The sequence below is a fragment of the Bombyx mandarina genome, chromosome 11, assembly GCF_030267445.1.
Source record: "Bombyx mandarina strain Sakado chromosome 11, ASM3026744v2".
NCBI classification, from domain to species: Eukaryota; Metazoa; Arthropoda; class Insecta; order Lepidoptera; family Bombycidae; genus Bombyx; species Bombyx mandarina.
The window spans coordinates 8,976,263-8,990,146 of NC_143218.1; the positions used below are offsets into that span (position 1 = coordinate 8,976,263).

A 13,884-nucleotide genomic window follows, 5' to 3' on the forward strand; every position below is an offset into this window, starting at 1 on the left:
TACGGAGTGAACACTACATATGAACGTACGACTCTGTTTTGGGTTTGAATGTGGAAATGTTGATCTTGAAAGATGAACCCCGGCGTCACCCAAAAACTAAAGCCAACAATCACGAATTAAAGACGAATGTGAAGCTGACGGTATTCTACGTACCGCTGAGCCAGCAGCAGTTTTGAACGTTATAGTCAAAACAATATTTGTCTATTTGCGTCGTTTGTGTAAAAAGGTAAAAAACTAGTGTGTGCGACAAACGCGTTAAGGTATGCATTGCGTTGCTTAATGGACACAGAAATGAAGGCATTTTAAATCGCATTGTCAGTTGCGATGAAAAAAGGTTCTTGTTATTTTAAGCAGTCTTCATGTTGGTTACCACCCAGGCAATGGCTCAACGAAAACTTACCTTTAAGAAACTCACGTTTGCTGGTCAGTATATTTCATCACATCTTATTACCAAATGGCATCAGCATTACTGCGAATTTACTGGAGGAAATGGACACAATGATGGAGAAGCTCGCGAATTTTCGGCCAGCCTTAGTTAACTGCTCGTCTCCGCTGCTCCTGAACAATGCTTGACTTCAGCACATCAAATTCTCTAAACTACAAGTAGCGGCGGAAGTTTTGCGTCATCCACAGTACTCACCAGACCTTGTGCCGACAGACTTCTACTTTTTCCAAAATTTTACAGAATGCCTTTGAAGAGTTTGTGGGCTCTCTTACTCCTGACTTCTTCAAGAATGGGATTGAAAATTGCCGTTAAATTACCACTGCGCTGGCAGAGATACGATTTATAGAGATAAAAAATGTATTTCTGTATACTAATCGGCAATTTTATAAGTAAAGAGCCAGTAGTCAATATATAGTCCCACACTCCAAAGTGTAGCGAATGGCTTCACGGTACCAATAGATTTTTAAGGTTAAGGTTACGGTTAAGAGAAACGCTCCTACAATCTGCCCTACCAACACTTTAAAGTCGTAGTGGCCTAAAGGATAAGACTCCTGTTGCATTCGTATCAAGCAACGCAAGTGTGCCGGTGTTCGTATCTCGTAGGCGGTAGGTAGGTACCTACCAGTTTTTCTAATTAAACACGTACTTAATATATTTTATGTTCACGATTCCACAATGACTTCTAAGGTGAGGGAATATCAACATGTTATAAAAATCAAAATCCATAAAAAAATATAATTAGCGTAATTGCTGGTGGCAGGACGTCTTGCGAGTCCGCACGGGCAGGCACCACCACCCTACCTTTCTCTGCCATGAAGCAGTAATGCTTTTCGGTTTGTAGGAAGGGGCAACCAATGTATTGTAAAAATGGGACCTTAGAACTCATGTTTCAAGGTAGGTGGCGGATTTAACGTTGTAGATATCTATGGGCTCCGGTAACAATTTAAAACCAGGCAGACCGTGAGCTCGTCTATACATCTAAGCAAAAAAACGGTCATTTTACTTTATTGGAACTGTTTAGTTGAAATTTCTATTGACTAATCAATTACGTGATGTAATCAATTTATTTTAGCAAACTGTTGATGTTTGCTATAATTTGATATCAATAAAACCAGACAATTTTGCAAACCTCTTTATTTTCATATTAAAACTTACGAAACTAATGGATCCTTATACAAAGACTCAATAATATCACATTTCTGATGTGGATATTATTAATCCACTGACTAAAGCTAATTAAGTACTATAATCTAAATTATCTAACTACTCAGCTAAGTACCACCAATATATTGTAAGGCGTTTGTGTTAGTATACTTGTGCCTAAAAAGTTAAAAACAAAAATAATGAATATATATAAACTGGAGGGTAGATGTGAAAAGCATCAATTTTGTTTGAAAAAGCCAAAAATTTGAATAGCGTCACAATCAATTTTTAAGTAATAATAAATAAATTTAGTATATCAATATTTTGAACTGAAATTAATTACTCTTAAGTTCATTGATAATTTTGCTCTTTCCATTTGATCTTTATATTATGAATAAGGTAGCCCTCCTCTACCTGTAGCCTCCGCCCAAACGACAAAGAGTAAGGCATTAGTTGGTAGCCATAAATAATATTGAACTTAATTTGGAGATAGTTTCGGTATGCAAGATGTCAAAAAAAATAAAAAAAAATTGACGTATTTTAAAAAAAACAATGTAAATCTATTTGTCACTACTATTGTGAATTGATACTAATATGAATGTATATATTTATCAAAATTGTAATTGGACATAAGTACGTAAATGGTTTAAGTAAATTTGGTATTTATAGTACAAAATGAGATTCTACTAAATAAATAAGATGTCACAATCATGTTGTTAGATAATAATTCAAAAAATGTTTCAATTTTACAATATTTGATTAATGTCAATAAATTTAATATAGAATCACATAAAAATATGAACGGCATTTAAGTTTGTTGTTGCAGTTTATATTGAGGTACTTTGAAAATATGAAATTAGAAATTATAGGAACGTAAATCCTTACACTACTTTTTCATAAGAACCCTCGGTCACACTTTGTTAGAAACAAAAAAAAAACTCATCTCGAAACTAGAAACATCACCTACAAAACATAAATAAAAACAAAAAAGTGTTAATGTTACTTTAGAAATCAACAAATACAATTTTATTTCATTATAAGAGATAAAAAATACAACCTTTTGATAGTTTCAGTGTCTTCTCCTCTTACTTCACGCAAGGAAATTTGGTTTATATTTTGCCTTCAATTAATATGACTGTACGAAATTAACCCATTCACTAATAACCATCAGAATGGCAAGTAAACTTGATAAAAACTAAGTAATAATAAAAGGTAAGTACATACAAACCGCTTATGAAGTTTTTATAGCTGAATGTTGACTGTATATTGCAATTTAATAATGTCACGAATATAATAGTATTCGTTTTGCGAACGAACATAGTCACAGCATTCCTTTCTTATTCCAGCATTCTATAGTGCATTATCTATGATTCTTTCACCATTCTGACGACTATCGTGTATGTACCCGTCGCAAACGAAATGAGACTGAACAGCCCCTGTTGAGAACTTCCTTCTTCCTTTAGATTTGAAATAGGTTAGAACCGAGGAACATCTAAGTTGAAGCAAGAGGACGCCACGTAGGTATATATCAGGGATAAAAATTTATGACAGAAACCGTTTTTCTCACTCGATTCATACTTTACAAATAGTCAACAAGTCTTATCCGCTTATTATTAATTGGAACACATCGCAATGTTAAATTAATACGGCAAAACGGCATAAGACGTTTAAACATAAATAAATTAAGTTGAAATATATATTGTTTTGTAAATAGATAACGAACAAGTCAATTAGATCAAGCTATGTCCAATAATGAAACGCCAACAGAACGTCACTTACATAATCTTTTTTGGTTCAATAAATAAAAATAAGAAGTTATAAATCTATACAAAATGGTACACTATTTAAATAGTTAAATGCTCTTTAAAAAAAACTATTTTTTTTCTATTCACACATAATCAGTCACATTAAATCTGCCAAATGTGCAGCAACATAAAATGTGATCCATGTGAACTGATTAATCTTCCATAATAAAAATTCAGTTAATAGTTGGTACGTTGCGTAGCGGCTTGGCGGTACCCTATTTATTGTTTCATTTATAGCTTTATTTACGTTGAAGGCACGTTGTGAGTTTAATAATCATGCAACACTGAGGCATATTTCAGCAACACTAAGTTTTTTCTTAAACTTGTTGAAATCACATACAAATTTTTCGAACTGTGAGTTCACCGAAAGCATTAAGCTTTCATTGTACATTGTGTACTTACTACAATATGATACGTTTCGATTGCTTTCGATTTAGCGCGCGCAATGTTCGTACTATTAAATTTAAGAATTTTCACCGATCGCAATGATTTAAGACCGATACAATAATCTAAAATGTTTTTTGTTAGCACAGCCCTTTTGACATTATATCGTTGTTGAAAAATCCATCACATTATGGTCCTATTAAATATCACCATACAACCTTTGGCACAATGAAAGAAATTCCTTGTCTCGTGTCAACAATTAAACAATTAAAAGTAAACATCGATGCAAAAAAGTGAAACGATCATAGTCTAAGATAATTGTTTTGATTTCACTTAGCTCCGTTTCAATAACACATCAACTAATAGAGTACTTTCAATTATAAATTGATTACTTGTCATTTCTTCAATACGTTTTTTATCGGCAGCTAAAACTGATTTTAAAATTTTGTTATGCCTTCTAAACTTTGGATTTTACACATTTCAACTAACTGATATTCTATAATTAATCTTCTGGGTACTCCATATGTGAGATTAGGTTCTTCTTTTCTTCTTTACCTGGCTTTGCGTCGAGAAGGGAAGGGCGTATAGTTGATCTCGGTTCGAAACAAGGCTGGAACAATAGAGATTTTATAAATTACGCAATTTTCGCAATACCTACACGGAAACGATGACTAATCTTTTTACGGTTTGACCTCGCGTTTCTCTATATCTTCTCTAACACGCGGGATGTTCTAATCGTGAATACGAGACCCAAGTTGATCAAAACTGAGAGATCTCCGAAGTTCAGTCACTGGACAAAGTAATGAAACTTTAAATGAAAATTATGTTGGAAATTGTAAAAAAATAATATAAAAGACGCGAGATTAAACCGTAAAAGTATCTTGGACGAAGACATTGGTAGAATGTGACTGCTTTTAACCTTCGCACCTTAAATACTTATTGTTAGTAACATTATTCGCTTACACGTCATCGTCTTACGAGTGATAAGCTTTGAGCAGCTGAATTAGTATAATAGTATTATTAGACTAGTAGTAAAGTAATAATTGTTAAGAAGCATGTTGAGCTAGCTTAAATTACATTCACTCTAAGCCTGGTCTACATTTTTTATGAGTGTAGAACACGAGAAGTTTCAGTTTCGATCATAAGATTGTACGTAACACTATCAGTGTGCTTAGTGCGAGTTTTTTAACTTTCTCGATAGCGTAAAAGTTAACCTAATTTTGAATGCAGTTGGAACAGCGCCCCTAGCGGCAAACGTAGCCAAACGATCCCATTCCATACTAATATGAGCTAACTTTTACGCTATCGAGAACGTTAAAAAACTCGCAGAAAGCACAAAGATATTTTTTTAATGTTAAACACGTATTTCGAGTTACATCACACACAAATAAATTCTCATTATTTTTGAAAAGTGATATAAATTTTGAAGTGACTGTCAGTACGTTTTTTTTTATATCATGACTGGTCTAATACCAAACAGAAAAATAAAATTTTTGTGGAGGAGATGAATACACAACATAAAAAAAAACAGAAAAGAAATCTAGGCTTGGTTTTTTTTTTCTAACAATAACATACGACAAAGTACCTGAAGTAAACATGTTTGAATTACTTTTAATTATAATCTTAAAAGATTTAAAACTTTAAAATGTGTATAAAAACTATAAATAACTCCACAAAGTTTTTGTGCGTCTTGTGTATAGCTTGTGTATAGATAAGTAACAAACTGAAGAGATATGAAGAAGCGGGCTTTGACTCTACCGCATGCACGTGTTTTGTTTCTAAGAATTAAAACTTTAAAATGTGTTTTGTTGATTTTGTTTACTTCATTAAGGACCCAAAAAATCGATGCTACCACAGGAGCTGCATTAAATAATCGATATACAATTTTCTATTTTACGAAGGCCAGTAGTGAGCGTGTTAAAATTCAAATCTAATCTCTGTTAGATAATACAATCCATGCAAATTGTTTATCGCAGTGCTTTCAGCGGTGCGTTATCCAGTTAAATATGTCCACGGGCAGCTTTACGTCATTGTTGAGTCACGATAAACTAATAATATCGGGTAATAAATAGTAATATAATAATAATAATAATAATAATAATAATTAAACCCGCAAAAAACAAATGCGTTTGTACTGGTGGTAAAACGTGCTGTAAACTAGCACGGCTACCACCATTCTACCAATTTATGCCACAGAGCAGTCATGTGCTCTGGTTTGAAAGCTTAGACAACCGTTATACTACACAATCGAGACTTAGTATTACATAAATATCGGTATTCCGATTGTAAAGTCTATGAGCTAAAATCACTTAACAACAAGTGGGCCGTGAACTCGTTCACGCATAACCGCCAAAGCGCTCTTGTGAGAATATCATTACAATTCGCTTAGTGATATATACAAGTAGTATTTAACGAACTGCCTGTAAATTTTGCTTAGATCGATACGACCACACAGAATGTGTTTAAAGTACTTAATAATTATTAGTAAATATTAATTACTATTAAAGTATTAATTACATGTTACCGTCACCGCCAGCGAACAAGGGTAAATACCTATAAATAAATCTAAATAAATCTAAGCCGTCAAAAACGCTTGACAAACAGACAGAAAACGAACTGAGCCGTTTTGACTTTGTCTATTCGGGTAAAATATAAAAATAGTATGTTTAAATTCTATTTAAGATAAAATATGAGTTTAATGTATTGTTATCTGAATTGCAAATACTTGTAGTATTTCATGATTCAAAAACGGCCATCTTACGTAATAACGCTCACGCTGGGCCTAAGTGCATTTGTAACTGGACGTAGGCGCTACGGGTCAGCTGCATTGTACTCAGAAACTATGATAAAAATAGCCTAACAGCTGTTGTCAAAGTTGGTGCTGACTATACTTATAAATGTATAGTATCATATTATAAACACTATTCTGATCGCGGATAGATTTCTCTAATCTATGCTCGAAATGCAATTGAAGGGAACCGTGACTTTTTGGCGGGAACGCGAGGAGTGAAGTTGTGTGATTTGTTTTATTTTGTCTATCTAGTGTTTCTTCGGGTTTAAATGTGTAATCATGGTGGTTTATTAACTGTTTAATATCTGTAAAGTGCATGAATGTGGGAAAATGAAACAAAGCCGCTGGACGTAACTTCTCGGGATCCTCCAAAAAGTCCACTGAAAAAATCTTAGTAAATGACCACCATTTTACTGAGATTATATTTCATCCCATTTCATTTCATTTACTTTCATCCCAGTTGATTAATGTTTCAAATTAATCATCTTCATTTCATTTCACTCCATAATATCATTTTTCATAAAAATATTACATATTATAAATATTATAATATTAGATCCCGCGCTGGTTTGATCCAGCGCTGCCTTGAAGAGATCGCTGAACGCGATAAGATCCCTCAATCTTGATAGATACCATAACCTCAAGTTTTGGTTTGTGATGGTCCCATAAGTCCTTTATGATATTTAGTAGGCTTCAAGCAACATTTAAATGTTAGTAAGCGGGTGCGCTATCGTCATGCAAGGCAGGCGGTAATTTTATAAAATAGTGAACCTTTAGATTGTGCAAAGGCGGTAAAACAGCATAATGACCCCTAAGATTTACTGGCGAGGAGACCAGGGGTCATCGACCTGTATGAAAATATTAATATTCACTACCTTCATTTCTCTATGTATGTATGACACTATTAAATTTCGGTGTTTTTATTATATTACTGTCTTCGAAAATAGATGAGCTAATTTCGAAAATAATTAATAAAATTATTAATTAATTAAGTTAAAAAGATAAGTCTTCAAGTCCAACTGGAAATAAAATATTTAGTTATTCTACAAGTGATATATGAAATCAGTCTTGAAAAAACAATTATTATTTTTTATTGAATTTGATTTATTTATTTACACTTGTGCACGAAACGTGATGAATTCGTTATGGAATAAAAATGACACATCAAATAATCTACAATAATTAAAAATTAAAAATAATAGCGTGAAAACCCACATATATCGCGATATAATGTAAAAAGTATAAAACAAAATTTGTCAATTAATATTTTATTTTATAATACTCGTAGATAAAAAAATTACGAACGCGATGTTATTTTCAAGAAAAATTTGTCGAGACGATAATATGAATATGTTTCTTAATTATTTTTTCGTTTACAAAACCTGCAAGTTATTTGTTACGCATGTCTTAAAATATAATCATCACAATTCGTCCTTCGTCATCAAATACTCCTCATCACAATAATAAGACCTCCAGATACTCTCGCTGTACCAATTTCTAGAGGACTATATTGTTTTTTCTACGTAATTGGGCCAATATCTATTCGGGAGAGAATTACGGGATGTGAAGGTATAATAGTTTTAAACACATTCCTAATATTGTAGTCGTTATTGATTATCAGAATTTAGATTACCCTCATTCGACCTTATGTCCCAGTATGTAAAGTCCAATGTTACGTAATAATATATATATTTTTATGACGATTCTTCAGTTTCTATTAGATACGGTCACGTTTCAGAAAGTATTTCTTTTTTAGTGAAACTGATCGTATTTAAGTTTTTAAACTGAACAAACAGCAGCACCTTCCTTATTGACTTTTTTTGTTTGTTCAAATGTTACGTTTTATTCACCATATTGCTTATTATCATGTCATTAATAACGACCGCAGAGTCATTGTTTTGCTAACGTGTCGCGTTTATTTCCTGCTCCGGTATAATATAAAAAGGCATTTCTAAGAGACTCCTTGAGTTCACGCGGTCAAAGTCGCGGGTACAACTAATCTGAGATCGTTTATAGATTTTACATACTTTTTCATGTTTCAATACAACTCATGTAATTGTGCAGTACCAGTATAAATTATTTGCCGGAAATCGATAACTTTCCATAAGCTCCTATTTGAAAGATGAGATATCCCGGAACTATAACTAAGTTATTTTTAAATGAAATATGAAGAAAAAAAATAACGTATTATCTATAACAAAAACTTTGATTGAGTCTTTAATTAGTCCAGGGAAATATTAATTAACAGCATATTAATTACTCTTGATAGTACAAATAATCGCTTAAACGTCGGACGTGTGGTGACTTTCAGACTAGTTTTAAATCATAGTCTCGAATCAACAATACCCCTACAACAACGAACCCTTGGCCCATGAGCGCGCTAACAATTCCGCGATTCAGACACTGATAGTGAAATTAAATAATACTCAAGCAAACTATGAAATCTTAAAAAAAAAACATTATTCTTTCGACATTCCTTCATTCCGAGGGATGCAAGTGATTATATTAGACAATGTTTGAAGTTGATTCGACTCACCGTCTCACAGATGTTCATATTACAACAGTTCTCGATGGTTATCTCGCACTGGTCGGGGCGCGCCGTCATTGGTGTTACATTCTTGTTCACAATGAAACGCTTCTTTATTCTGTAGACGGAATGTAACGCAATCTTAATGTGTCAACATCGTAACAAAGCGACTAATCTAATGGGTAAGACTTTCGGCGTATCGGATAATACGTTTACGCTGTGATTTAAATACTAAAGACAAGTAAATTCTTTTCTACATGAATACATATTAATCACGGATGACTTGGACGGCAAAAGAATAATATCAAATATCTGCTAAAGATATCTTATAAACTCGTAGGCCTGAGGAAAAGCTAAATTATTACGTTAACATAATCTGTAACTAAGATTTTATATTAGAAAACAGTCAATAAGATAAACGTACCTTGGTCTCTTCGTCAGCTGCATGATTTTAGTGATGAGCATAACGCAAGTGATGGCCAACACCCCGCATATCACGCCCAATGCTATTAAGCTTCTATCGACGCCGGAGTCGCCTGAATCTACGAATTCTCCATCACCGTTTGCCATCCTTTCCGATTCGAATGCGTCAGTGGCCGCCCGGACAGAGGTGCAACTGGAAATAAAATATTTAGTTATTCTACAAGTGATATATGAAATCAGTTTTGAAAAAACAATTATTAATTTTTATTGAATTTGATTTATTTATTTACACTTGTGCACGAAACGTGATGAATTCGTGATGGAATAAAAATGACACATCAAATAATCTACAATAATTAAAAATTAAAAATAATAGCGTGAAAACCCACATATATCGCGATATAATGTAAAAAGTATAAAACAAAATCTGTCAATTAATATTTTATTTTATAATACTCGTAGATAAAAAAATTACGAACGATGATATTATTTTCAAGAAAAATTTGTCAAGACGATAATATGAATATGTTTCTTAATTATTTTTTCGTTTACAAAACCTGCAGGTTATTTGTTACGCATGTCTTAAAATATAATCATCACAATGTTCTTATTATTATGACGATAACAAGTTACACGTTGCCCGTACTAAATCGGTAGCGCCCCACAGACACAGCCTATTGAGTTTCTCACCGGATGTTATCAGTGGGTCGCGATTCTGATCCGGTAGTAGAATCAGCGAAGCACTGCTCTTACTAGGGCTAGTGTTAGTAAGTATTGTCAATTTGAGTCAGCGCGTAGTTGGAATAGCACCTTTTTTTTTGTACAGTAAAACACTCGATCTTCCCCCGACCGGCAGGTGGGGTATGTGGGAGTTGAACCTCACCAAAATTCCTGCCGCTCACAGCCGGCGCCCGACCCCCGGACCGAGCCGCAGCCTAGTCGTGGCCATTGAAACGGCGAGACAGGGTTGACGCAGAGCATATTACATTCATCCCGCCGTCCCAAGGACGCCGGCGACACGACTACCGGTTCCCTCAGGTCGACGTGCCGGGAGCCCGCCTTGATGGCACCGCGCTGCAACTTCCCCTGGAGCGGTTGAGGGAATGTGGCCTACCATCACCCGGCTTCTCATGACGGGTGAGCGTACGGGGCATGCCGCCCCACGCCTCCTCGCATAAAGCGGGTGGAGCCCGAAGCTCTTAGGGGACCGTGTCACGGATGAGACCCCGGTCCCGACCCCCTGCTCGGGGGCGGCGTTTTTCTACGTACTGAGGAGAGCTTTGCCTCACCCGCCCCGCCGCCTCCTTCTGCGAGATGGTGCCTTCGCAGAAGTCGAGCATAGCCTACCAGAACTCGTCGTCGCCAAGCATCGATGCCACGACGTCAGGCAGGGACAAATCCGGTCCTATCTTTGCGACCAGGACACGGCGCTGCACCTCCCAAGTGGGGCAGACAGCGAGCGTATGCTCCACCGTGCCGTCCAGGTCGTGTCCATAATGGTAGTACCTCGTCCTCGGCTCAGCAAGCTCCGGTGCAGGTGAAATAGGCCCTTAGACTATTAGGTATATTGGATTTTGTATATTGGAATTATTTGAATATGGATTTATCGTTTTATATTTTAATACGTCGCAAAAATGCTACAATTAAACAATATTAGTAAAAATACAGAATTATCGTGTTTTATTGCGTTCTTTTTATACATGATAACACTGATCATTAGAAATTCAATATTTATATAATTAGATTAAGATGGTATAATGCCGAAAAAACAATGATAACATTGAAATTTATCTAACTGCGCATTTCTAATTTGCATCGAATTCCCGTTTTAATCTTTTTTTAATTTTTATTGTACAAACTCTAGACTTTACTACTACTACCCTTAAATATATGAATTCGCATCTTTTTATTGTTTTGTTTTTAAATAATGTTTACTCATTACGGTTATCTTTATTATTAGAATTATGTGTGTTCTATGATTTTGCAAACTTTAGCGTTTTTATAAAAAAATTGCTGTAACGATCCATGATAACCCTTATAAACATATGAACAGTGAGTCTTGTTAACAAGACAATCCTGCCCATACCACATGCTTCGGTTTTATTTAGATTTACAGAAAATGTTGATATTTTTATCATAAAACTGAAATAAAGACATATCCAGATCCCGTATCTCCCGGCTATTCGTGACCACAAGAACAAAACAATCGAGATGTTGAAAATTGTAACGCGAATAAAACAAATGCGATCGATATCTTATTATTTAAATATGTACTTCTTTTATAATTTTTTGTTAGGCTCCATGTAAAATAAAACCTTAATTTTACATTTAATAGTCATAATTTAAAAAAAAATCTAAAATATCACTTACTTGCAATTATCGCTTGACGTGGACGGGATTCTTGGTAAATCACTAGTATTATATGTTTCAGCTATTTCAATAACAGTGCTTGTAGTAGACTCAACGTTTTTGCTTGTGGTCGTGGCCCGTACATCGGTTTCACATCTAGAACCTTCGTGTCCTGGCTGACATTTACAAATTGGCTTCAGTTTATCATCCACAGTACAGGCACCGCTGTTCAGACAGTAACCGCGACAAATATTGATTTCGCATCTTCTACCGGAGTATCCCTCTTTACATCTGTCAAGAAACAAGAGTTTAAGTAACGTATACACAGTACTTATATTTCAGCGTTTCTTTATCCAAAAGCGATACATTAAAAATCGTTGCTACATACCCGCATTGTGGTTGTCCGTCTTTATTGAGTGTGCAGTCTCCATTAAAACAATAGTTCATGCATACGAATTCTTCACATTTCTCCCTATAGATTCCTTCGGGACATTTGCAACTGAATCGGTTCTCATTTGTAGCATCGTGTTCACAGAATTCAGTGTAGTCGATAGCCGGTAGAGCTGTGGTCGTCTCTTGGATGCGTTTGCTCTCCGTCAAATTCGACAGATGTTGACATTCCTCGATGTTACGAATTTGATCCTCGATTTTGTAATGAGCAAATATATCGATTATTTCGTTGCTGGATTTGATCAGTTCATTACCGCGATCCGTTAAGGTATCGGAGTTCTTTGGCAGGGTCCATATGGAGTGTGTAGCTTTGCTGATCCAGTAGATATAATCTTTGGACACCGATATAGCGATAGGGTCGTGATGCGTTGAGGCCGTGAGTAATATGTTCCTGTTTGCGCCGTCTAAATCTGAGCTTTCAATAGAATAGTTGATACCTTCTGAGTTAATCCAGTAAATTTTCTTCGTCTGTTGATCTAAAGTTATAGCCACTGGGGTGTATCTTATATTGCTAACGATCGTTTTTCTGTCTGTACCGTCGAACTTAGCCCTCCCAATCGATGGACTGGAGAGATTCGTATTGGTCCAATAAATATACCTAAAATCGTAAAATATATTAATTGGTGGACTTAAAATGCTGTTTCATTTTTAAATTTGGTTCTGAATATCTTAATCGATAGTCGTCTTACAATATTTTTTTTTGTTATCATCGGTTCTCGATCGCTGTCCTAAATTCAAATTTAATCTGTCATTGAAGGGGCCTAAAATCGCGGTCAAAGATTCCGTTACATTTATAAACACATACATACACATAAGCGAATATAATAAAAGCGTTTCAAAAATAACAAGTTTCGGTTCTGTATTCTGTATGACTGTTGATTTTGTTATTCTATAAACACACTTAACGGAAGTGTAATGAAGTATACTGGTGGTAGGACCTCTTGTGAGTCCGCGCGGGTAGGTACCACCACCCACCCTATTTCTGCCCTGAAGCAGTAATACGTTTCGGTTTGAAGGGTGGGGCAGCTGTTGTAACTATACTGAGACCTTAGAACATATATCTCAAGGTGGGTGGCGCATTTACGTTGTAGATGTCTATGAGCTCCAGTAACCACTTAATACCAGGTGGCCTGTGAGTTCGTCCAGCCATTTAAGCAATAAAAAAAATCTTAACTAAATTAGATACAATGAAAATCGAACGAAATAATTGTGAAAATAGCATTATGGGGTCTGTTGCGTAAGTCTTGGATCAGGCAGGGTTTTTAAGTCCGTAACCGGGATGACTATGTCCAATTTCACACATACAGCAATTTATTACACAAATACTTTTATAAACGATTAGTAGGAGAAGAGCAACAAGCACAAGCACCAGTACAGTTCACAGCCACGGTAGGAGAGAAGTCTAGGCACAGAAGAAGATATAAACTGTATGCATTAAACATTAAATATAATCTTAATCTCGACGTCGCCCAAAACACGTCATTACGGATCTTCCTGATCCATTAACGGTGCTTTTAGGTACCACAAGCACCGGTCATCGTCCTCGTCGAACCCGTCGCTTGCGACG

The 13,884-nt window shown here is 35.3% G+C and overlaps 1 protein-coding gene across 2 annotated transcripts in view; it reads right to left on the reverse strand.

Annotated features, from left to right (window-relative positions):
- Positions 1-1,564: 1,564 nt before the first annotated feature.
- The window catches only part of cue (Low-density lipoprotein receptor repeat domain-containing protein cueball), a 37,966-nt gene continuing 25,646 nt past the window's right edge, over positions 1,565-13,884 (reverse strand). The window contains exons 3-8 of one of the 2 annotated variants that reach the window (XM_028173268.2): positions 12,256-12,915; positions 11,889-12,158; positions 9,520-9,711; positions 9,105-9,213; positions 7,340-7,416; positions 1,565-4,387 (exon numbers count right to left, since the gene is read on the reverse strand). In XM_028173268.2, the coding sequence (XP_028029069.2) occupies positions 7,387-7,416; positions 9,105-9,213; positions 9,520-9,711; positions 11,889-12,158; positions 12,256-12,915 (1,261 nt within the window). In that variant the 3' untranslated portion in view covers positions 1,565-4,387; positions 7,340-7,386. The remainder of the gene's footprint in view (positions 4,388-7,339; positions 7,417-9,104; positions 9,214-9,519; positions 9,712-11,888; positions 12,159-12,255; positions 12,916-13,884) is intronic. The other variant, XM_028173267.2, reaches the window with a different exon arrangement.